The sequence below is a fragment of the Ursus maritimus genome, unplaced genomic scaffold, assembly GCF_017311325.1.
Source record: "Ursus maritimus isolate PB19 unplaced genomic scaffold, ASM1731132v1 scaffold_17, whole genome shotgun sequence".
NCBI classification, from domain to species: Eukaryota; Metazoa; Chordata; class Mammalia; order Carnivora; family Ursidae; genus Ursus; species Ursus maritimus.
This window is the reverse complement of record NW_024424119.1, coordinates 45,300,953-45,324,635: the sequence shown is the minus strand read 5'-3', so window position 1 is coordinate 45,324,635 and position 23,683 is coordinate 45,300,953. Positions and strand designations below refer to the sequence as shown.

Below are 23,683 nucleotides of genomic sequence, written 5' to 3'. Positions count from 1 at the left end.
AAGCGGACTTCCGGAACAGTTTCAGGCCTCTCACAGGAATGATGTGGGAGATTGTGTCGTTTACCCAAATGGGGAATACCAGGAGAAGGGGAAGTTTGAGAGAGCGATGATGGCTTTTGTCTGGGATACTTTGAGTTTGAGAAGCCTACAGGAGTTCCTAGAGATGTTGATTATGTAGTTGAAAATAATAATGTAAAATACATAAATTATAATGAACACTTATTCCAGTGGTTTCTAGATTTTTTTTTATAATCACACACCTACCAGTTAAAATTGTTGACTAAACGCTTCCCTATGAATGTATGTATATAATTACTTACGCATGTTATCTTCATTAGTTAATATCACACTTCTCTGCTGCGTGATGTCCACTTAGAGCAGGGGTCAGCATTAATAATAGTAAATATAAATCCATAGTGTACTAGTCCTTTTGATCATCTTGAATTATTTTGGCCAATTCCAGACAAATCTGATTAGATCCTCAGTGTTTTGCTTTGGCAATGTAATGTGGCTGGTCTTCCACCATTTTCTTGTTCCCATTGGCTTCAATTATGATTACAGTAAATCCATCATTTCCTTTTAAGCTACGTGACCATTTTGTGAGAGCTGGTTTAGTTAAATCTGATCGTGTAATTTTAGACTCCCTATCACTAGGCACAGATAAACACCAAGGCATCACGATGCACTGAAAGTGAAGGAAAGATGACACCCAGCTTCTCCATGCTGTCAGGCTCCTGCTCTTCACTCCAGTACCATTGGTGACTTGTGACTGTCTCATATTTGGTCTGAGTATTGAAAATAGGTAATAATCATGTACACTAGAAGTTCTAGGATTCTTTCTAGCTTGGTGTGCCCTGCTTGGTAAATTCTAGTTGGACTTCATTGGACTTTTACATGGAGCTGGGCACTGAGTTAAGTGTTTTAATGCGTGAAATCTTTACTTTGATCAAACAGGATTCATAGAGTAAAATCGGAAAAAAGAGTAGACAAACAAAATTGGATTCTTGTCTTTTGCTGTTTAAACTTACTCTCACGGGGCACCTGGGTGGCTCAATCGTTAAGAGTCTGCCTTCAGCTCAGGTCATGATACCAGTGTTCTGGGATCGAGCCCCGCATCAGGCTCCCTGCTCAGCAGTAAGACTGCTCCTCCCTCTCCCACTCTCCCTGCCTGTGTTCCCTCTCTCGCTGCCTCTCTCTCTGTCAAATAAATAAATAAAAATCTTTAAAAAATTAAAAAAAAAAAACAACTTACTCTCGAGTCAGGTCTTCCCTGACATTTGGATGAAAGTCAAGGCAAGTCCATGATTTTTTCAAGTTATGTTCATCTCTTTCCCTCATATACAGTTTTGGTTCAGTTTTTGACGTGTCCAGGTCAGCAACAAATAAATTAAATTTTATTTAATGAGGAGACATCACTCTTCCCCGAGGCTCTCCTGTCTTTCCATGGCTTAGGATTTTGCTCTATCTCCTCCGTCTTGCTAACCTTGCTCATGACTTCCTCACGATGCTGGGTTTGGTCAAGAATGGACAGATAAAGAGAGAGCACATCTTCCTTGACTAGTACTTTTTGGAAGACTTCTCATCAGTGCTCCGGGGGCATGGCAGGTTTAGTGCTAATGTTTTTCACTGTAGCATTTTGGGGACTATCTGGAGTCTCCTTCTTCACTGGGATCCCTAACTTGTGATTCCTTTGATGAAGGAAAATCTCTTTTCAACTGCTTATGGACTAGTAGGGACCCTTGGTAAATGGCAGTGCGATTCTAGTTTCCTTTTGCTGGACCCCCTTTCCCTCCAGGTGGGATCCAGGGCAACCTCTCCTGGCTTTCTTTCTTTTTTTTTTTTTTTAAAGATTTTATTTATTTATTTGACAGAGAGACAGCCAGCGAGAGAGGGAACACAAGCAGGGGGAGTGGGAGAGGAAGAAGCAGGCTCCCAGTGGATCAGGGAGCCCGATATGGGGCTCGATCCCAGAACGCCGGGATCAAGCCCTGAGCCGAAGGTGACGCTTAATGATTGCACCACCCAGGCGCCCCTCTCCTGGCTTTCTTTTGCATGCAGCTCACCTTGGATCCATGGGGAACACATTCCTTTTGTGAGTGAGCTAAGGGGTCCCTTCTCAAATTGCAGCCTCTGCTCTGTCACCAGGTTTCAGCCTATCCCTCTTTAGGTTTCCCTCTTTAGAATTCTTGTTTCAGATTTCTCCAGTGTGAGTCAGACACCGATCAGCCATATCACCCTCCAAAGCTCCTGGAACATTGACTGTGTTTTTTGAGTGATCTTGTTGAAGCCTGAGGTGCAGGGCTAACCCCCTGACCCTCCCCCTGTTTGGGGGTGGGTGGGAGCATTCACAGCACTTAGCCACTTCTCACTCAGCCTCTGCTCCTGATCCCAGCATCCAGCTCTCTATGCCATCATGTGGGTTAAGAATCTCAAAAGGTGTTTTGGCTACTTTTTAAAAATTCCCGTAGAGTGGGCATATACCTCTTTCTAGAATGTGGCATCTCTTAATTTGGGTTTTGGCTGATCAAAATAGTTGCATTTAAAATCCCATTTAGGAGGGGTGCTTGGGTGGCTCAGTCTTTAAAGCATCTGCCTTCAGCTCAGGGTGTGATCCCGGAGTCCTGGGATCGAGCCCCACATCAAGCTCCTCCACTGGGAGCCTGCTTCTTCCTCTCCCACTCCCACTGCTTGTGTTCCCTCTCTCGCTGGCTGTCTCTCTGTCAAGTAAATAAATAAAATCTTTAAAAAATAAAAAAATAAAATAAAAAATAAAATCCCATTTGGGGGCGCCTGGGTGGCTCAGTCAGTTAAGTATCTGCCTTTGGCTCAGGTCATGATCCTGGGTGCTGGGATCCGGTCCTGCATTGGGCTCCTTGCTCAGCAGGGAGCCTGCTTCTCCCTCTGCGTGTTCTATCTGCTCTGCCTGCCGCTCCCCCTGCTTGGGCTCTCTCTCTCTGCAAATAAAGAAAGTCTTTAAAAATAAAATAAAATAAGATAAAATCCCATTTAGGGCGCCTGGGTGGCTCAGTTGGTTAAGAGTCCTGGGATTGAACCCCATGCCAGTCCCCTGCTCATTGGGGAGTCTGCTTCTCCTCTTGTTCTGTCTCTCCCCAGGCTTATACTCTCTCTCTATTGCTCACTCTCTCTCAAGTAAACAAATAAAATCTTTAAAAAATAAAAATAAAACCCCATTTAATCCTTATCTGATCCCTAAGAGATACTGACCCTCCTGATGTGGTCCACGTTTTAAAGATGGGGAAACCGAGGCACAGGGAGGGTGGGTAATTGTGTGTTCATGGTCACCCGGCTTTGTAGATGGCTATTTGGTGAGAAGTGTATTCCAGAGATCCAGGTGTAGAAGTTAAAGCCTGGATGAAGTTATCAGGTTGCCCCAAGCTCGGGAGGCAGGCATGTGGGTGACCTCAGATCAGGCTATCAGCCTCAGGGTCCCCAAAGATGGGGGATTGAGGGCGTGCTTCCTTCCACCCTCTGGCCCAGAATGTGGGTAATGGCCCAGCAATCCAAGCAGAGGTCTCCAGGGGAAGAGCTTAGTGACCTTGCTGCTGGAAGACCCTTCTCTGTCTCTTTGTCTTGCATGTACTCCTCAGATGTAAATAATTTACAATGGCAACGGTTAGAGAGTGTGCTCTGTGTGGGATGAACCCGATTCCCTTAATAACACTGCAGGCTTATATATAGCACGGCTCAGCCAAGGGCCCACGTGCTCTCCAGGCCACAGCCCCCATCAGCAACTCCCTGTCCACCAGGGCACCTAGCAGCAGCAGGCCTGTGACTCACTCAAGGTCCCAGGAGGTCAAGGACAGCGCTTGGAATAGAACCCGCCTCTCTTTCACAGGCTCTCAACCCCAGTGGCAGGAAGTTCCCTTTATGAATATTGGAAAAACAGCAGTCCTTGATGCATGGTGGTAGACGTCCGGGGCTGTCTCTAGCTTAGAGGACTGGGAGCTGTGGCCCTTGAGCGTGGGAGTTTTCATTTATAATGTATTTACTGTCTATTTGTTTATTGATTTTGGCAGAGGGGGCAAGTGCAAAGTGGCTGAACCAAACAGTTGTAGGGGAGAGTGAATTGGATTCTCCCAGTGTTGATAAAAATGTGGGGACTGATGAGTGACCTTCCCGGGCGGTGTCATAGAGCAGAAAAGTCTCATTCTAGCTCCACACTGTCCAATAAAAGGACAACACCGTCCATGTGCGTAACTTTTAGTGTGGGGTCGCCTGGGTGGCTCAGTGGGTTAAGGTCTGCCTTCAGCTCAGGTCATGATCCCAGGATCCTGGCGTCAAGGACCACATCGGGCTCCCTGCTCAGCGAGGGGCCTGTTTCTACTTCTCCCTCTGCCACTCCCTCTTCCTGTGCTGTCCCGCGCACTCTCTGTCAAATAAATAAATAAAATCTTTAAAAAAAATAAAGTTTTAGTGACCACATTCAATCAATTAAAAAGAAACAGGTGACAGAAATTTTAATAATACATCTTATTTAACCTATTACAGCCAAAATAGTAATATTTCAACATGTAACTGATATAAATATCTGTGAGCTATTTTACATTTTTTTATTCCTACTGAGTCTCGAAATCCAGTGAGTGTGTATTGTATACTTACTGCACATTCAATGTGGACTCGCGGTCTGGATTGCCAACGCGTCAGAGCCACACGTGGTCAGTGGTTCCCTACCGGGACGGCGTGGCCTCCAGTTCTAGCTCGGCCATTTGCCAGCTTTGGGTGTGGAGCCCCTGACCTACCTTTTCCAAACCTCACGTTCCCCTCCCCCTGTATGTCAGGTGGGGACCGTCACTCGTGACTGTGTCCCCGCGAGGGCTCTGTGGTTCCCAGCACAGAGCCGGTGCCCAGGGACTGACTCACCACCAGAAATGCAGGAGCCCCCACTACAGCATGGCCTCCGACCACATCCAGGTGTAAACCGGTGCCGACCCTCCCTCGTTCCCTTCCTTCCAGGGACGTTCCCTTCGCCCTGAGGCCACTGCACCGCTCCTTCTTTCCTTCAGGTCTCTGCTCCAGAACCACTGGACCAGAGGAGATTCTCCTGAACACCACGTGTGTAAGGCAACGGCCGCGCTCCCAATCCCGGCTCTCTGCCTTGATTTTCTTGAAAGTCCTCCTCACCATCATAGATACGGGTACTGCTTGTTGGCTCACTTGTCCCCAACCCAACGGAAAGCGAGTTCCATGCGGGCCCCAGCTGCTCTGTTCATGATTTGATTTCCAGCTAAGTACGTTAATGGAGGAATGAATTTACTGAGCATCCACAGTTCTTTGCCCTTAGTGTATAACACGAAGCCGAAAGACACAGCTCTTCTTGACACGGATGGCGGGGTGGGGGGAGAGAGAGACATACAGAGACAGAGAGAAAGAGAGAGAGAAACCCTCATGGGCTTTATTCTCACGAAAGCCCTGCCGCCCTGTGTGCTTCCATGGGCACCACCCCTCACCCTGCCCTCTCCCACCTCCAAGACTTTCGGATGCTACCTGCTCTGCTAGAATTTCCTTTTGCCCTTCTCTGCTTCGTAGGGACCTGCTCGAGTACCAGCTCTTCTGCAGGGTCCGCCTAGGTCTCTTTGTCGGAAACAAAACCTGTGGCCTCTGTCCCTCCACTGGACGTTTTTCTTTTGTTGTTGTCGTTTTCACGACAGCATGTTTTATATTAGAATTCCTCTTGCATGGGTGAGACCCTCCCCCCATAGGTTGATGCTCTGAGGGGCAGGACCTAATTGCAGCGGGGGTGGGGTGAGGCTGGGGGATGTAGTGGAAACTATACAGGCTTTATAAAAGGATAGACATGGGTCAGAATCTCGAATCTAGCACTCAGGAGTTGTGAGCTTAGGAAAGTCACTCAGTGTCTCCAAGCCACAAAGTGCTCATCTCTTAAATGGGTAACTGTCCGTACTTCGTGAAGAAACCATTATTAACATCTGGTCTGTACTGGCTGCTTTGGCTACTACCAAGAGAACAGATTATTTTAGACCCAAGGACACAGTCGATGCTCAATAAATATCAGCCATGGGTCCCTTCTATCATCCTGGGTCTCCGGTACAGTCTGTGCTATTATGGGCCTGCTCGCAGAATGGGTGTTCCGGTGTCTTCATGATACGACATTTGGGTAACATGCATACCAGTCCTTGTTCTTGCTCAGCAGAATAGCCATGTCTGTTAAAATGCACCTTTAGAAATTTTCATTTTCATTTTTAGTTTTAGTTTCATTCTAGTTCTGTGCATTATCATCATTTTCTAAATCCACAGAGAAGAGCTCAGGCTTCTTCCACGAAGCACTCATCCCCGCTTGCTGGAATGTAGATTGTCTCACAAGCCCCAGCGACAGAGAAGGCTCAGACACAGCCACGTGTACCCGCTGCCCTGCGGAGACAGAATGACAGCCAGGAGCTGGAAGACGGGCGCCTGGCCCAGTCATGATTTTGAGAAAAGAGTTGGGTTGGCCAGGCTTTAACTTTTGCACGATTGACACTTGGGTCCAGTGTCCTTTGTGGTGGGGCTGTCCTGGGCCTTACAGAGTGTTTAGTGGTATCCCTGACCGCTGCCCACTAGAAGCCAGCAGCGCCCCCTCCAGCGTGACACTCAAAGATGTCCCTTGGAGGGGGAGCAACGTGGCTGCCACTTGGGACACAGTGGATTAGATGGTTCAAATGTTGGCTAATTCTAGGACTATGGGCTGAGAGATCACCCTCTTACACACACACACACACACACACGCACATGCACACACGCGCGTGCACGGTTCTCTGTTCCCTGGATAGGATCATTCCCATTTGAAAGCTGCAGTCCTCTGCATCCTGTTTGCTCACAAAGGGCCTCCCAGCCAAGCACTCTCTCATGTGCTCCCGGCCCGCACCCACTTAGCGCCGAAGCCTGGAGAAGGCTGAATGGGTGGCACGCGGTGATGTCAGTGTGCTGTAGCCTCCCCACCAGGATCTCTGCACAATCCCCTCCAGCCCCTGCTGGCCGCTCAGGTGGGCACCACAGACAGTGTCCGCAGCTCTAGCTGCTGCAGCCCTGCGCTCTGCATGGACAGCTTTGTTTCAGGCTCTGAACACAGCCTCAGGCCACAGCTCCTGCCGACCCACTCCTCTGCTCACGTGCTTCTGTCCTTTGCCCCTGGCAGCTGGGGCTTGCCGTGCCAAGCGGGCTTCTGCGGCTCCTCATGGTAAAATGGTGCGATCGGGCAACAGACAGAAATAGCCCGTTGGGTAGGAAATTCACCTCTCTGTCTTTTCAGTTTTTTCTCTTTCTTAGCTTTGCTTTCTTCCCATTTTCAGCTGGGAGAGTAGACAGCCAAGGTATCCCATATCTTCATGTTTCTACGTGGTTTTACTCTTGACAAAATGTGTCCTCACCGTTTTTACATGGTAGACCAAAAACTCTGAGATCTGGAGAGAGGACGTGATTGTCGGGCGTCACACAGCTATAGCCATGTGTAGAGACCATCTTTCAAAGGTTCTTGCCGGTTAAAGCCAAAGAGGAAAGCAGACCCAGAAACAAGTACAAGAAAAGATACTAAGGACTAACATACAGTTACACAGAGTGAGCAACCAGAGCTGTGAGAAAGCAACGACAACACTTCTTTTTAAAAGCTTTTATTTATTTATTTGAGAGAGAGAGAGCGGAGGGGGTAGGGATGCAGGGAGGAGGGCAGACAGAGAGGGAGAAGCAGGCTCCCCACTGAGCAGGGAGCCCAATGTAGGGCTCGAACCCAGGACCTTGAGATCACGACCTGAGCCCAAGGCAGATGCTTAACTAGTTGAGCCACCCAGGTGCCCCCAACTAACACTTTTTGAGAGAAGTAGATGCAGGAAATGACTTTTGAGGGCCCGAGCTCAGCTGGGTACTGAAAAATCAATAGGACTTGGTCTGGGCCGTGGAGACTGTACACAGAGACGCTCCCAGCAGGGACTAAGTGGACAGGATCAGTGTCAGCATTTATCATTGTCATTAGCCTCATCATCATGGAGGCCATTTATTGAGCACTTAATAAATGGCAAGCACTGGGTGGGACATTTCACAAAAATTATGTCAGTGCATTCTCACTCGAGATGCTACTGCTCACCGCATCTTATGGACGGGGGAAGGGGACACAGGAACGGTCAGTGACTTGCCTGAAATGATAACTGTTTATAACTGATGGAACCTGGATTCAGAGCTGCCTTTCAATGTTGAGGAACATAAGCTCTTCTAGAATAAGCGGGGTGGGGGGCATAAGCTAAGCAATGCACTAAGCTAATAAGTAGAAAATAAGGAGAGACTACAAACTTGTAAGTGTCCAAAGGCTAAGCATGTCCCATGGTCTCTCTTCTCTCCTCCCCACTAAGAGCCTCTGCCCCAGCTCTCCCTTAGTGGTAAATATTTCTCCGACATGGCACCAGGGTTCTATGCTACCAACCCCGCACAAAAGAAGAGGGGGGCAAGACCCCACCTGATCCCTTGGCCTTTAGTTTCCCCCCTGAACACCAGGGAACCTTGAGGCTCCGAATCCTCAACAGTGAATTCTCTGTTCTCGGGTGCTCCTGTCTCCACGTCCCTTCCCGGTCATGTGGGACTCTGGTTCTGCCTCCATTCATTTCATTCATTCTTCAAACACGTTTGCCCGGAACAGCTATGATGTGACAAGTGCCAAGGCAGACGCATCGAAGCCCGTCCTCTGTTCTGCCCGTGAAGAGGCTGCATCTTTACGAGGCTAAGCCTTGGTCCATGCTCACACGATGCGAGATTGGCAAAGCAGGACTGTGAGCCCAGATCTCCAGAGATCCCATGCTCTTCACCAGAAATGATCCTGGTTTTTGTAAATCTTACCACACTCAACTGAGTGTTAATGGCATTTTTTTTCTGTGTCTTTCTCTTCCTTTTATTTTGTTTATTTTTTTTTCTCGCTCCCTTTCCTGTCTCCTTTTCTTTATTGTTCTTTCTTTCTTCCTTTTTCTTTCTTTCTGTCTCTCTCTCTCTCTTTTTTTTTATTCTTTCTCCTCAGGACTCCACAGAATGGAGCAAGAATGAGAGGAAAAAGGCCGGCAGAAAAGCATGAACTGGAGGTTTGTTGAGCTCCTCTACTTCCTGTTTGTATGGGGCCGTATCTCAGTGCAGCCCTCCCACCAGGAACCAGCTGGGACAGACCAACATGTCTCCAAGGAATTTGATTGGCTTATTTCAGACAGGGGGCCTTTCCACCACTCCAGGAGCTACCTATCCTTTGTGGAAAGACACCGTCAAGGATTTACAACCAGATATAAAATATACAGGTAAGACCTGGGTTAAGCTTGTCCTCGCCTTCTGTGCCTTTCATTCATAGAGTGCTCTTGAGGGTCAGGCGTGGGTATGGGTCTCGCTGTATGGAGGAACACTGGAGCCGAGGGATCATAAACAATTATTCGTTGTTTCACCTTGTTTTTGTACTTTGCACAAGAGATGAATGATGACAGATACAAGAGCAGAGAGCTGACGCTTACTGAGTACTGACTGTGAACCAGGCATGGATGGTGCTTACTACTTGGCCTACACTTTCTCATTTAAGCCTTTGTCATAATCATCGGAGGTAGATTCTAATTGTTCTCTCCGTTTTACGCACGAAGTCACTGACCCTCAGCAAGGTGCAATGATTGGCCCGAAGTCCAACAGACAGTACGCAGCCGGCCTGGGGTTCAGACCCTGTTTTATCTGCATCCACAGTCACAGAATGTTTAATCAGCCACATCAGATATAGGTAGTATTGTTGACAAATGCTTCCTATCCAAACATATGCACACATCTGGAACCAGGTAGGGACACTCAATGAACAAGCTTTTCTCGAGCAGGTTCTTGGCCTGTTGGAATGCCAGTCACCCAAAAAGGACTTAGCCCAAGTTTTTTCCTCTTTGAAACCATCTTAGATTCTCCCCATTCTACTCTTTCACTCTCTCCTTGATAATCTCCCAGCTCTCTACACTTTTATCTCTTTCGTTTTAAACCATCTGAAGTTAGAGTGCATCTTTGTGTTTCTTTCTCATGGAATTAGAAACCCATTGAGGGCAGGACTTATATGCAATTCATTTCTGGATCCCTTGAGTGATTTTTGTTCTATCGTGTACCAGAAGCACACAATTAATGTTGGGGACTTAAATGAGTTGAGGAATGCAAGAAACTCTCTAGAGGTGTAGTCTTGGTTTTAAGGTCAAGGGTATGCCCTTAACCTTCTGGGCCCGTTAGAATGGGAGAACCAGGAAGCATGGTGGAGGAAAGGACCCTGACCTGCATCTGGGAAGGCACGCATTTAGGTCGTAAGTCTTCTATGTATTCGTTATGGTGACGGGCATGTCTCCCTTGCACGTTTTGTGGCAGTGTAGACTGGGGATGTGACTTAATGCTGAGTATTCAAATCCTACTTTGAATAGTGGCTGAAGTTTTGCAAGTTTCCTTCTATGAAAGAGTTCACAGATGAGCCTTGAAGGGTGCTGAGTGATCAGAGAGTTACTGGGGGAAGGTCCTCTGGGCATGATGGAAAGCAGGAATACAAGGGAGCATGGATATGGGGTGTGCAGGAAAGGGGGAAGGAGAGCAAGGGTGAAAAATAAGGAGTGTTTCTTTCAAAAGAAAATGTCAGAATTTTAAAATGTATTTATTGATTCAGAAGACCAGTCCTTGGGAGAACTATTCCTAAATCACTTAAGAACGATAGTTATCTACTTCATTTCGAAGTTGGATCCTCGGCGTAATTTCTGGGGTAATACAGCCACTGCTCTTTGTGAAAATGCATAAGCCAAACGTGGGCACTCCCTCATGACTCGACAGAACACACTGGTCTCTGACTTCCCAGGTACCGGGAAAGATGCAGGTCGAGACAGAGGATTTAAGGGAGCAGAACACGTGGTAGAGAACCAGGTATCCTATCCTGGTTGTGTTTTGTCAGACAACGATTACATCTTGGTTTGACACGTTGGCTTTCGCTTCCATGTGAGCCCCTGAGGACACCTTCAAGTTGGACGACAGGGGTTCACATTTCCGTTCTAAAGATCAGAAGATAACTGACTTGAATAAAGTCATGCAGTCAAAAAATGATGGATCCTGGACTGGAAGCAACATCTGACTATAAATCCATAACCACACCGAGGAATATGATAGAACTAAAGGCATCCATTCATTATTTACAAATGTTTCTTAGCAACTGCCGCAGGCCTGCCCCTGTGCTAGACCCTGGGGAAACGTTGGCTTGAAGATGAGTAGTACTGTGCTAACATGATGGCTGTGCTTGGGTTTAGAAGGGAGCTATCGTGCAAGGTGAATGATTAGCATATGCTTGTGATGACTGTTCAAATACCCTAGACTCACATGGATGCCCTGTGTAGAACCGCAGACATGGAACACGCAACAGTGGCTAGCTTTAACTGAGCACTTATCATGGGCCATGAAAGGATGTCATGACTCCTCACAACAACTTCTGTGAGGTGAGCAGTGCCTTGGCATTTTACAGATCAGAAAACCAAGACTTGGAGAGGCTAAGTGCATGGCCCCAGCTCGTCCATGTGGTCAAGAATGGAGCTGGGATCCAAACACGGACCTGCCTGATCCCAAGGCCCTCCTTCCAGCCCCCAGGGCTGGTCCCCCGGGGTGGTGTCCTCACATCGAGTGTTTCCAGGTTCTGGAAGGGCTCTTGCAAACATTTTTCCTCACAGCCACTTTGCAAACATTTGGGGTTGGTTTTAGAGAGAGCTAAGAAGGGAAAGGTTGTTGATGAGGTTGGGGGCCGGGACATCTGGTTACTAACTCCAGCTTCCTGGGCACCGGTCTTGTGACATTAGGCAAACTCCCTCCCCTCCTGGATCCCACCTTCCTCACCCATCAAATGGTAGCCTTGATATACATCAGTGGTTTTCAGCCTACCCTCTCTGAAATCTTGAGGATCGATTACAGAAGTCATAAAAGCCACTGTAGTGTGGGAAGACAGGCACAATGTGTGTGTGGGGGGGGTGACCAGGCAGGATCCCCCGGCCTTACACAGCACTGACACAAGCGAAGGTCTCACTCTTCTGCTCTCATGTTCTGATGCTCCATATGCTTTCCTTTGGGTCCCACTGCTAAAGCAAGTGCTGTCGTCCAACAGGCTGATTTCTAGGATGCTTTCTAGTTCTAAAATTAAGTATAAGATTTAACCAAGGTCACGTGGTTAATTAAATGATGGAGTTCGACCCAGAAGTCAGGCCCCTGGTCATCTAGTTATTCCTTCCTTCCCTTCTTTATTTAATCCTCAAATAATTATTAAGCACCAGCTAGAGGGCCAGCACTGTGTTTGGGGCAGATGATACAATGATGAGTAAAACAAACACGGTCCCTGCTCTCCTAGGAGAGGCTGACATTAATTAAACACACACACACACACACAAACACACACTAAGTGCTACAAAGAAAAAAGTGCAGGATAGATATAATTGGGAGATCATTAATACCATCAACATGGACTCGGAACCTACTACGTGCAAAGATCGGGTGGGGTTCCTGTCCTGATCGGCACATGGACACACACGCAGATAAGGACCCAGAGACGCGTGTGCCTCTCCAGGCCAGGCTCAGACCAGAGCCAGAGCCAACTAGGCCATGCTCATGCGGGCAGTTGTCAAGTGACACTTTGTCCTCATCGCATGCTGCTTTGTTGAAACATGAGCGCACGTCTTCCGGTGGTTTCCAGCGTGTCTTCCTGCGTGCTCGTGTAGACCTAGCACGTGAAACACTCGACATGTGCATCGTGACAGCAAGGCTTTTCCCAGGAACGTGCCACGCTGTCTTGTGCTAGACAGGCAGCCTTAAGGAGGTGCCCTAGCCCTCCAGCTGTGGCCGAGCTGCCCGCACCCTGCACTCAAGCTGGGCCCCAGGCTGATCTGGGAGCTTCAGAAAGAGTCTGAGGGGAGGTCTCCTCTCCTCACATAAGTGGGTTAAGGCCGTTTCTTTCCTCATGCATATGCACACAGAGGCTGGTTTCAGCTTATAGACTCAGGACGGGGAGTCAGTGCCCCCGGCAAGGAGGGGAATTTTCCCGTTCCATCCCAGCAGAAGCCTTTTCTCAGGTTGCTTCACAAGCCAAGCAACGAGATGTGTACAAGCAGTGGTTTAGGTGCGCGAGGCACACACGCTCTGTCATGCCTCAGTCTGAGCTGACGCATGCAGGCTGGCCGATTTCCTGCGCGCCTCTGCCAGCGTTGTTGATCCAGGAGTCAGGGAACCTGGGCGCTGGCCCACCTCTTCTGCCTCCTTCATGCATGCTCTTGCCCCAAATAATGGAATTTTGGAGCCTCTGAGTCGTCATGTGTAAAATGAGCGTCTTAGCCAAGGTGATCTTCAAGGTCCTCGCCTTTTCTGAAAAACCTCACCTTTTTTGAAAGACCACGATTCCGTGAAATATTGTCCTCTGAAGGTATTGCCTGGGATAGTGGAGAGGACTGGACCTGGAGTCTGGAGACTCAGGCTAATTGTTTATTTTGGAGTCACTTTCTAGCTTTCTCATCCTGGGCCAATACATTCATGCATCATTCACTCATAGAATTTAGCACCGCTCATATGCCGTGAGCTGTGCTATGGTTTGGTCATACGGATATGACCAGGAGTAAACAATGAAGTGCACACACACACACACACACACACACACACAACACAACACACATGCACTAGTAGTAGTGTCCCACCTCCTCCTCCACCAAACTCAGAGTTGAAGGTAGAGGGCAGAAGCAAAACAAAAATCAGTAAGCACACGGTTAGCATTGCACGGATAGGAATGGGTAAGGAAGTGCTCAGGTCCTCAATTTTCTCCTCTGTAGGAAGGGATAATGATGTCTGTCCCACCCACCAGGTCAAATGAGGGAAAGTTCACGTGAGAATGCTTTGTGCCCTTTAAATGCTCTTCTATCTGCAAATTTTTTTTCATTAAGGTTCTAAATCATCATTCGAATAAAATCATTGATTTTCACTTTCTGCTAAGCCCATACATGCATTAGTCATTAAATACTCACAGCCATTCTGGGAGGGAAATGCTATTATTGTCCATGTTATGAATAAGAAAACGTAGGCCCCAAGGGGCTAAGCCATTTGTCCAAGTCACAGGTCTGAGCAGTGGCTCGGCTGGGAACTAGAAGCGGGTCTCTGAGACCCCACCATGGGAGCCCTTACCTTATGCTGTCATGACTCTCTCTAGTTTTTAGTTACCTGGCTTATCATCAAATACTGAGAAACTCCCCCTGCCCCTGGGAGAATTACAACCTCTCTGAGGCTCAGGCTTCTTAGTAGCAAAATGGGGGTCTTATGAAATGCCTTGTGTGCTTGTGGGGAGAAGTAACGTCGCTATCGAACATTTAGAGCTTGGAATTTTGTGGGACCTGTATAAATCCAAGTTTACCCCTTTTCCTCGGATGGCTGATGGCATTCCTAGAAATTATTTTTTCTGTTCTGGAGATAATTTAGAAGTCAGTTCCGTCCCTTAATAGTTGCTACTAAAAAAAAAAAAAAAAGGTCAGTTTGGTCCAAAGTTGTTTCCTGTCTTTTTGTGTTTTATTTTCTGTTTATTTTTTCCTGACTTTGAGCTCATCGGTAATTGCAAGATGTAGCAGTTACATGAGAGGTGGTTTCGTATTGAGTGGTTTTCCCTGCAGGTTGCTGAGCAAGTGGTTTGTGGCTCCTGGTGTGCCTTCCTCTGAGCCCTAAATGAGTGCCTGAAAGTTGAGTGTAAATCAAATCTTGGGAAACCAAGTCTGATTGCCTAACTGTCTTGCACATTTATTTCAGACTTGCATGAATCTCAGTTCTAATCTGATATCCTAATGATTCCCTGATGTATTTCACAAAAATATCCACAGTAGGTTTTGTGGTCAAGCTGCTTGGCGGACTGAATGGGGCCGGGGGGTGGGGCGTGGATGGTCTTGTCGAGGTGAATGAGATGCGGTCCTCACCCAGAAATCATTCGAGAGTATCTGTTGGGTACTGAGATTTGCCAGATGCTGGGCACTGGGGAACCAATAAAGTACAAGGTAGACTGGCCTGCCTTCAAGGAGCTTAGAGACAAGTGGCAGTAAGGGAGAAGTCCACCACTGCTCCCCTCAGGATGCTGGTGGTTGAGCCTGATGCCACCAACCTCCAGATTCCGGAGAGAATCTTAATATCACATGGTGCAAGGGTTATGTCTCTATTAGTGTAGGAAAATGCAGTCGAAATCGGCATTGCTTAAAGTTGACTACATGGAACTCTAGTTAAGTGCGATGTTAAAAGATGTTTTCTGGAACGACAACAAAAAAAGATCCCATAGTCGAATAAACAGTAACGATGATAAGTGAATTGCTAACACTGAAAGCTTACCCAGTGTCCACTGTGAACATACGGTGGATACATTATTCCAACTGATTGATCTTTCCAACCATTCTGTGTGGTAAGTTTTATTATTCTCTCTGTTTATAGAACTTGTCCAAGGACGGAGAACTGGTTTCTGGGAGAGTGGGGCATGGCATAGGCAAGGAGAGTCCAGAGCCTGTGTGTTTAACCATTGCCTCCCAAATTTTCTATGCATACATATACATATACATAACATATATATTAACAGTACTTATCCAAATCTCTTTGACCACATAACCTCTTATTCTCAGAGGTACTGGAATTCTGGAGAGCAGGTGCAAGGAGTTGCTGGCTCTGCCTGGCTTTGAGTGTCTCTCCTTTGGACACCAGCTTGTGTCAAAGCACGCTTAAAGGGACCCTTCGTTAGCTTGGAAAGCTGGCACTTGGCTGAGGAAGCCCCCCTACTCATCGAGCTTTCGCTTTGAACACTTTAGTCTAAGCCTGCTGGACCCCGGTTTATGTTTGAGAGGGAGGGAATCAGCAGTTTCAGCTTCCCTGTCACAAATAGTAGCCCTCTCTTTATTTTTGTTTTGTCTTTCCCTTCGCATTTCCTAAATTTCTGTGCTACTATTTCTTATTCCTGAGTTTGGCATTCCCGCCTGTTGGATAGGGACAGGGACTTCAAGAGAGGCCAGAGCCACAGTCAAGGAGTGAGGTGAGACCTTGATTCACTATTGCAAAGAGCAGCTGCACTGTAAATTCACCTGCAAAGCTTTTAAGCAATACCGATGCCTTGGTCCTTTCTCTGACAGTTTGATTTAATTGGTCTAGGTTAGAAGGGGGAACCACTGACCTGGGGAGATGATTGCCAATCAGGGGGGATTTTGCTTTCTAAAGGGACACTCAGGGGCGCCTGAGTGGCACAGCGGTTAAGCGTCTGCTTTCAGCTCAGGGCGTGATCCCGGCGTTATGGGATCGAGCCCCGCATCGGGCTCCCTGCTCCGCTGGAAGCCTGCTTCTTCCTCTCCCACTCCCCCTGCTTGTGTTCCCTCTCTCACTGGCTGTCTCTATCTCTGTCAAATAAATAAATAAAATCTTTAAAAGAAAAAAAAAGGGACATTCAGAAATGTCCGGGGGAGGGATTTGGGTTGTCACAATTGGTTGTGGAGGAGGCCGCTACTGGCATTTAATGGAGCGAGGCCGGGAATTGGGGACACTGCTGAACATCCTGCAATGTACAGACAGCTTTCCGCAGCAAAGCGTTATCTGACATACAGTGTCAGTAGTGTGGAGGGTGAGAAATTCTGCTCGAGAGCAAGTATTTTTGGAAAAAAAAAGGAAAAAGGGTAGTAAGAAGGATATTAGAATAAATAGTCTTAGGTTTTGGTCTTCGTGAGTCTGACTTGGAATGGTTGCAATATAGGCATCAGTGTAATGGCCAGGCTCCCAAAGAGTCTGGCTGCGGGACCAAAGGGGAAGGGACTTTGCATGTTTTAAGGCATGGCCTCAGACCAGAGTAGAAGTTAATGCATTTAGAAAAGTGAATCAGTTTGCGCTTCCCGCTGCAGAAAGGCAGTATTTAAGGGAAATCGGTTCTCCTCTCCAGAAAAAACCAGCCCCATTCCTTCAGGAGATCTGGGAGATCCAGTGGGTTTCTCCTCTGACTACAGAATTCCCTAGGAAGTAAGATGTTTAGGCTCCATTGCCGGGTTCAGCTACACAGGGCCGGAGTCCTTAACAACCAGTTTGGACCAAGTGGGTTAACAGATAACTTTTTCTCCCTTTTAGAGCATGCCCAGTAGGCATGAAAGAAGAGGAGAACGGGACAGTGTCTCAGGTTTACAGTTGTCAGTTTCAGCTGACGTCATTGGTGAGAGCCAATACCCTGTCCCCTCCCCCTTCATTATCCCTCATTGAACCCAAATTTCTGCTCAAGTTCTCCCGGAATAGAGAGCTGTGGGGAAAGATATACTGCAAACATCTCCTGGGCCACTTAGCATCAATTCAAAGATGATGTTTTGTGTTGATTATTTAAAATTGATCTTCCACTTCCAAGAACGATAGATAGCTTTATTGCTACCAAATTGGTACCTTTGCCGTGTTTTACCTCTTTGCTCCCATGCCATTACGGAACTGACGTCGTGAGCTGCAAACCTTACTCTGCTTCAATCGTGGCCGAGCCATGGTCCAGCTTCAGTCAGGAGCAGGGTGTGAAAATGGGCAGGCTTGCACACCTCCCTCACGTGGAGCGACGGACGCAAAGCCTGGCCACCGTTAGGACTGGGGAAATTTGGGAGAAGATTGAGAAGTCTTGCAGCTTTAGACTCCATACGCCAAGAAGGCATCCTAGAAGAAAGGGTATTGAACTCAGTTTTCAGGGAGGAGTAGGAATTTGTGAGGAGACAGTCGGGAGAAAAGCAGCCCAGGCAGACAGAGCAGTGCCTGCGAAAACAAGAGGCGGGAGGCAGCCTAGATCTATAGGTCTTTGTGTGTGCCTGCGTATGTTTTTGATGTAGGACAGAAGGCTGGATAGCAGCTGGGAGGCAATAGTAAAAGAAATGTGGAATGGCAAACTGGTTTCAACCAAACTCAAACTCTACTAATTGTCGGAATATTACTAGACCCTTACTTAGAGTGGTGTTTTTTCTTTCTTTTGTCTTTACATTTCTTAACCCTAAGTCATGCTTAAATTTACTTTTACATTGACACTTAATACACCTAGAGGCATAGATATAGATATACGGTTGAAATGAAAATTCATGAAAAAATACTTAAACTTATACAAGTGATATTTTCTATTCCATTCTAATACTGTCTATTCCTTTCTGATTCATTTATTTTTTAAGAAGATTTTATTTATTTATGTATTAGAGAGAGAGTGTGCATGCTAGACCATAGGAGCAGGGGAGGAGGGGCAGAGGCAGAGGGAGAAGCCGACTGACTCCCCGCTGAGCAGGGAGCCCCATGTGGGGCTCCATCCCAGGACCCTGGGATCATGACCTGAGCCAAAGGCAGACGCCCACCCGACTGAGCCACCCAGGTGCCCCTGATTCATTTATTTTTTTAAATGTGGCTCCCTACCAGCCAAAGTGATTTCAGCCTCCACCAGTGGAGGGCGCCTTCCAGTCTGAAAAACATGGATTTGGGGTCCAAATCGTGGTCATTTGGAGCTCAGAGGACAGCTGTGCTGTTCGCTTCTCAGAGTTGGCCATGGGCTCTGATTAAGCATGTTAGAACCTGTGCCTTTCCTGATTTGGGCAACAGGAAAATGCTGAAGGGTTTGAAACAGGAGACTGACCTGGGCTGATAATGCATTTAGAAATATCGCTCTGGCGGCAGCGGGTGGAATGCGTGGAAGGGAGTAAGAGGGAAGGGTTCAGAAGCGGTGGCAATAATTCAAGGGAGAGGAAGGGAGGGCTGGAGCCAAGACAGAGACAATAAAGATGGAGTTCATTAACTCCCAAGTACAACTCCATGCCACCGACAGAGCTGCTCCGGACCTACCCGTCAGGCAGCTCCCTTCCTGGGCTGCATCCAGGCCTACCTGCCCCAATTCCATTCTTGGCACCCTGTGGCAGGATGCATTTTTTTTATGTACAGTTCGACAGCTGCTGGATACCTTTGTATCCCTTATGAAAGGAACCAGAATACCCAGGCTTCTGCCTCCAGGCAGTTTCTTTATCTCTAAAGGCCTTCCTTCTGGGCATAAGAATTACTGAGTCTCATTAGTGGTGGATTCCCAGGCTGGCTTGGAGGAAAGCTTTGCATCCCTCCCTTTATCTGTACCTGGCTTGTTTCTGCAAACCTCTGCAAACCTCCATGGAAACTTCCAGCCCCAAGTCAGTATCTAAGTTTCTGTGAACCTAAGCCAGTCTCTATCCCTAAGCAATGGGCTGCAAGTCTTAAGACTCACGCAGACCTTGATTTGAATCCTGGCTGTGCCATTTCCCACCTGCGAGGTCCTGGGTATGTTACTTAAACATTTGACCTCAACTTCTCCATCTGTGAAATGGGGATATATCCCGTAATTGTTGCAAAGATTTAAGAAGATAACACATGATCATAGTTAGCACAGAGCAAGTGCTTGAGGACTAGTAGTTAAAATAAATATCTGAAGCACTGTTCCCTGGAAATTCAGCAACAGGGACTCCAAGAGGGTTTGCAGGAGACCTCCAACAACAAGAGGCAAACTCGATCTCGGTGCCCTGTAGGTTAGGTGCCCTAGGGTGGTAGCATTGGTTCCATGCTTAGACTAAGAGGACGCTTGTTAGGAGGAAGGTAAAAAGGAACAGAAAGATTTCTGATGCCCCGAGGCACCTATAGCAGGGATCCAGAGGCCTACACACTGGCAAGGTGGCCTCAAGCCATCAGCGTGCACGGATTCCTGTAAACAGTACATGTCCCGTGATTTGCAAGCGTCTCATTTATTAATCAGCCCAGGTGATGGGAGCCGTCTGCTACATCTCATCTTCCAGTTCCCGCAGCTCGGTGCCCTCCAGGTTGTCTTTGATGTGTAATGCTCAGGAGACGTTTGTCCCTCCCAGGCTTGGCTTTTCACCCAAGCACCTTCCAGCCACCAGCGGCATTTCAGAAGGGGGTGTGGGGGGAGTAACTCTCCTGTTTTTCAAACTGTAGGCGTGTGGTTCAGAGAAGGGCCGCAAGGTGCAGCCTCCATCCCTGAGCACACGTGACATCCTCTCTGTGACTCTAGCATGGCGTCCCGTTTTAGATCACATTTATGGAGGGTGCGGTTTGTGTGAGAAAGAAGAAACTGAGTACCAGTGGTCTGGAAGTCTCTGGCATGGCTGAATGGTATGGAATTGTCTGATTTGGGAAGGAATTGCTCACCTGTGCACGAAACTGACATATATTGGTAGAGTCTCTATCTTGCGTGAGCCCCTGATGCCGACAAAGCAATACTCATCGGCGCCTTTAGGGGCACGGCAGGCAGCGGGCTGGAGATGGAGGCTATGGCCTCAAATCCCTCCCTCCTAGGAGTGCTGGGGAAGAAGATTAACATGGAGCGCTCCTATAAAGAAGGGTTTCAAGAAGAAGAGGATTTTTTCTTTCTTTCTTTTTTTTTTTTTAAGATTTTTATTTATTTATTCGACAGAGATAGAGACAGCCAGTGAGAGAGGGAACACAAGCAGGGGGAGTGGGAGAGGAAGAAGCAGGCTCATAGCAGAGGAGCCTGATGTGGGGCTCGATCCCATAACGCCGGGATCACGCCCTGAGCCGAAGGCAGACACTTAACTGCTGTGCCACCCAGGCGCCCCTTTTCTTTCTTTTTTTAAGTTGAGATCTGGACAGTAGGCGTTAGGTATAGGAAGGCAGAGTTGTGTGTGTGTGTGTGTGTGTGTGTGTGTGTGTGTGTGTGTGTTGAGGTCTTGCCCAGAAAGGGACAGCCTTGTCCTGGGGTCTGCAGTCATTCACTGTGAGGCGCAGGCAGAGAAAATGTTAGCATGCAGGCCAGGGAAGTGAGTCTGGGGTTGGGTCATGGAGCTCGATGTATGTTATAGAAAACACTTTGCACTTTATTTATCCTAAGATGATGCCTTCCACACTTTCTTATTTCAGGATGCTCTCAGTGATTTTGTTATGGTTCCTGGAGGCCAGGGAAATCCTAATTGTGCTTATTGAGTAGTTAGGTCTGAACAGCTTAATGAAGTATTTATGTCCCCAAAAGTTTAGTGGCCACTTGAAAAATGATGCATGTGCAAACCTAAAGAAAAAGCAATAGTTTGATTTTTTGTTCCTAAATAACCACAGTATCTGCTTCTTAAACTTCGAAATCGGATACTGCCGCCCTCATTTCCTGTTCCTCATTCACTTTTCTGCAGTACTTTGTAGTTTTCCAAAAACCCACCACAACGAAGGTATAACATATGAAAGGCAAGGATGTGTTTTAATGTTGAAACTGTAAACCACTTCAGGCTGGTAGTTTCTGTGATGCCCAATAAATGTCAGGTATCTCTCATTTCTCTTGAACGTTTGTAATCTCCCCGGTGCCCCGTGAGTTTGCCAGGGTGCTCTGTAGCTTCTCAGCACACAAGTTAGGAACCAGGTCCTAAGGACAGTGGGGAGCTCTTTGGAGGATTTTGCCCAGATGCAGAGCATATCACGTTGTCATCTTAGAAAGGTGTCTCTTGGGGACACCTGGGTGGCTCAGTCGCCTAAGCATCTGCCTTCAGCTCAGGTGCAAGATCTCCAGGGTCCTGGGATCAAGCCCCATGTCCAGCTCCCTGCTCAGTGGGGAGTCTGCTTCTCCTTCTCCCTCTGTCCCTCCCCCCCCCGCTTGTGCTCTCTTTATCTCAAATAAATAAATAAAATCCTTTAAAAAAAAAAAAGGAAAGGTGACTCCTACTAAAATGGAGAGAATGGATTGATGGAGAAAAGTTGAGAGAGGGTGCAAACTGTATGGCAGGGAAATAGAAGGCTGTGGCAGTGCCCCAGGTAAGAGAGGAGAGTGTCTTGGACTAAAATAGCATCAATGAGGATTTGAGATCCATGTATTTTTTAATTTTTATGTTGAAAGAGACAAGAAGTTGCAAGATAATACAGAGAGGTCTCATGGACCTTTCACCCAGTTTTCCCCAATGGTTACGTTTCCTATAACTCTAATATAATATCAAAACCTAGAGATGGGGGGCGCCTGGGTGGCACAGCGGTTAAGCGTCTGCCTTCGGCTCAGGGCGTGATCCCGGTGTTGTGGGATCGAGCCCCACATCAGGCTCCTCCGCTCTGAGCCTGCTTCTTCCTCTCCCACTCCCCCTGCTTGTGTTCCCTCTCTCGCTGGCTGTCTCTATCTCTGTCGAATAAATAAATAAAATCTTTAAAAAAAAAAAAAAACCTAGAGATGGATATTGGAACAATGCATGTGTATCATTCTGAGTCATTTTATCACATGTGTGGATTCCTGTAACCACCACCACCATCAAAGACACAGAGCAGTTCCATCATCACAAAGGTCTCTTGTGCTGCCCCTTTATCATCACCCCTTCCCCTTCTCCCCTACCGTCCCTAACCCCCGGCAGCTGCCACTTTGTTTCCTGTCTCTACGATATCATCATTTCAAGAATTTCATATAAATGAAATTATAAATTGCGATACTTTAAGGAGATGGAAGATTCAATATTGGAATTTGAAGGTTGAAAAGCAGGGAAGACTCCAGAAGCAAGGGACGTGGCAAACTCATACCTGAAGTGTTGAGTCTCTGGATCTAGGTTAAATAGGAAAAAGAGAAGGGACATATTTTTGACTTGGCCAATTGTGTGGGCGGTGGTGCTTTTCATCAAGATAGGCAGCCTTCGAGGCCAGGACACTTTGGGGTTGTGTATGATTGAAGGTGATGTGTCAGCTCTGCAAGTGTTAAACTTAAACTAGCTGTAACATCCAAATGGAGACTTGGTAAGCAGTTGTGTAAATGGTTCTGACCCTTGGATAAAAAAAAACGACAGTATTCAGAGCCACCAGGTTACCGATAGTCATTGCAGGTGGCCCCGTAAGGATGCGTTTCCTCAGGGGAGCTTGTTTAACATGCGCAGAGAAAAGATTGAGAAGGTGAGGACTGGCCAGTGCTATAGGAGGAAAGCCAGGGACGTCTGGTACCACGCAAGCTCAAATAAATGAATGTTTTAAGAAGGAAGGTGTGGGTAATCAGGGGCCCTGGGTTCTGATGGAGAACATAAAGTGAGAACTGAAAATAGCCTTTTGTGTTTAAAATCTTGACCTTGGCAAGAGATGTTTAAATGTAATGTTGGGGACAGGAGCCAGATTGCAGTGGGTCGAGAAGTAAGTGAGAAGCAAGGAAGCAGACTTTTTTTTTTTTTTTTAAAGAAGCATAACAAGAAAGGGAGCAGAGATGTGGAATAAAGAGAAGAGCTTTTGTTGTTGTTCTTTGGATTGTAAGGGAGGCGACCCTTAAGAAAGGGAGAGGCTGAGGCTGAGGGTCTGAGTGGGGTTATTTGTGATGGAGCAGTTCCTGAAGAGGCAGGGAGGGAGGTAAAGCATAGACCCAGGCAAAAGGAGGGGCAGCTTTCAGCTGAAATAGGAAGAAAGAAAGGGAAGAGAGGGTGTGGGTGCAAATCTATTGATTTCACTCAGGATTTGAAAGGACTTCCGATGGCCTCTGTTCTCTTTGTGAAGTAGGATGTAAGACCAATCTCTGAGCAAGAAGGCCTTGGGGAGTGCCAAGAAGAGTTTGTAGTGTTTTGAAATCTTTAGTCTGCAGAGTGGTAGAAGGATCTGATTAGGAAAATACAAAAGGATCACCAGGAAGTGCTGAGGGCTCTGATAAGGTTGCTAACCATCCACTGATAATGACTGTAGTCTGGGCAACCGCGCTATTGTTCTCCTAAGAACT

At 47.2% G+C, this 23,683-nt stretch overlaps 1 protein-coding gene across 1 annotated transcript in view; it reads left to right on the top strand.

The window, feature by feature from the left end:
* The first annotated feature begins 8,936 nt into the window (after positions 1–8,936).
* Positions 8,937–23,683, top strand: part of BRINP1 (BMP/retinoic acid inducible neural specific 1) — a 123,790-nt gene continuing 109,043 nt past the window's right edge. The window contains exon 1 of the mRNA XM_008698837.2: positions 8,937–9,281. Coding sequence (XP_008697059.1) covers positions 9,064–9,281 — 218 coding nt within the window. The 5' untranslated portion in view covers positions 8,937–9,063. The remainder of the gene's footprint in view (positions 9,282–23,683) is intronic.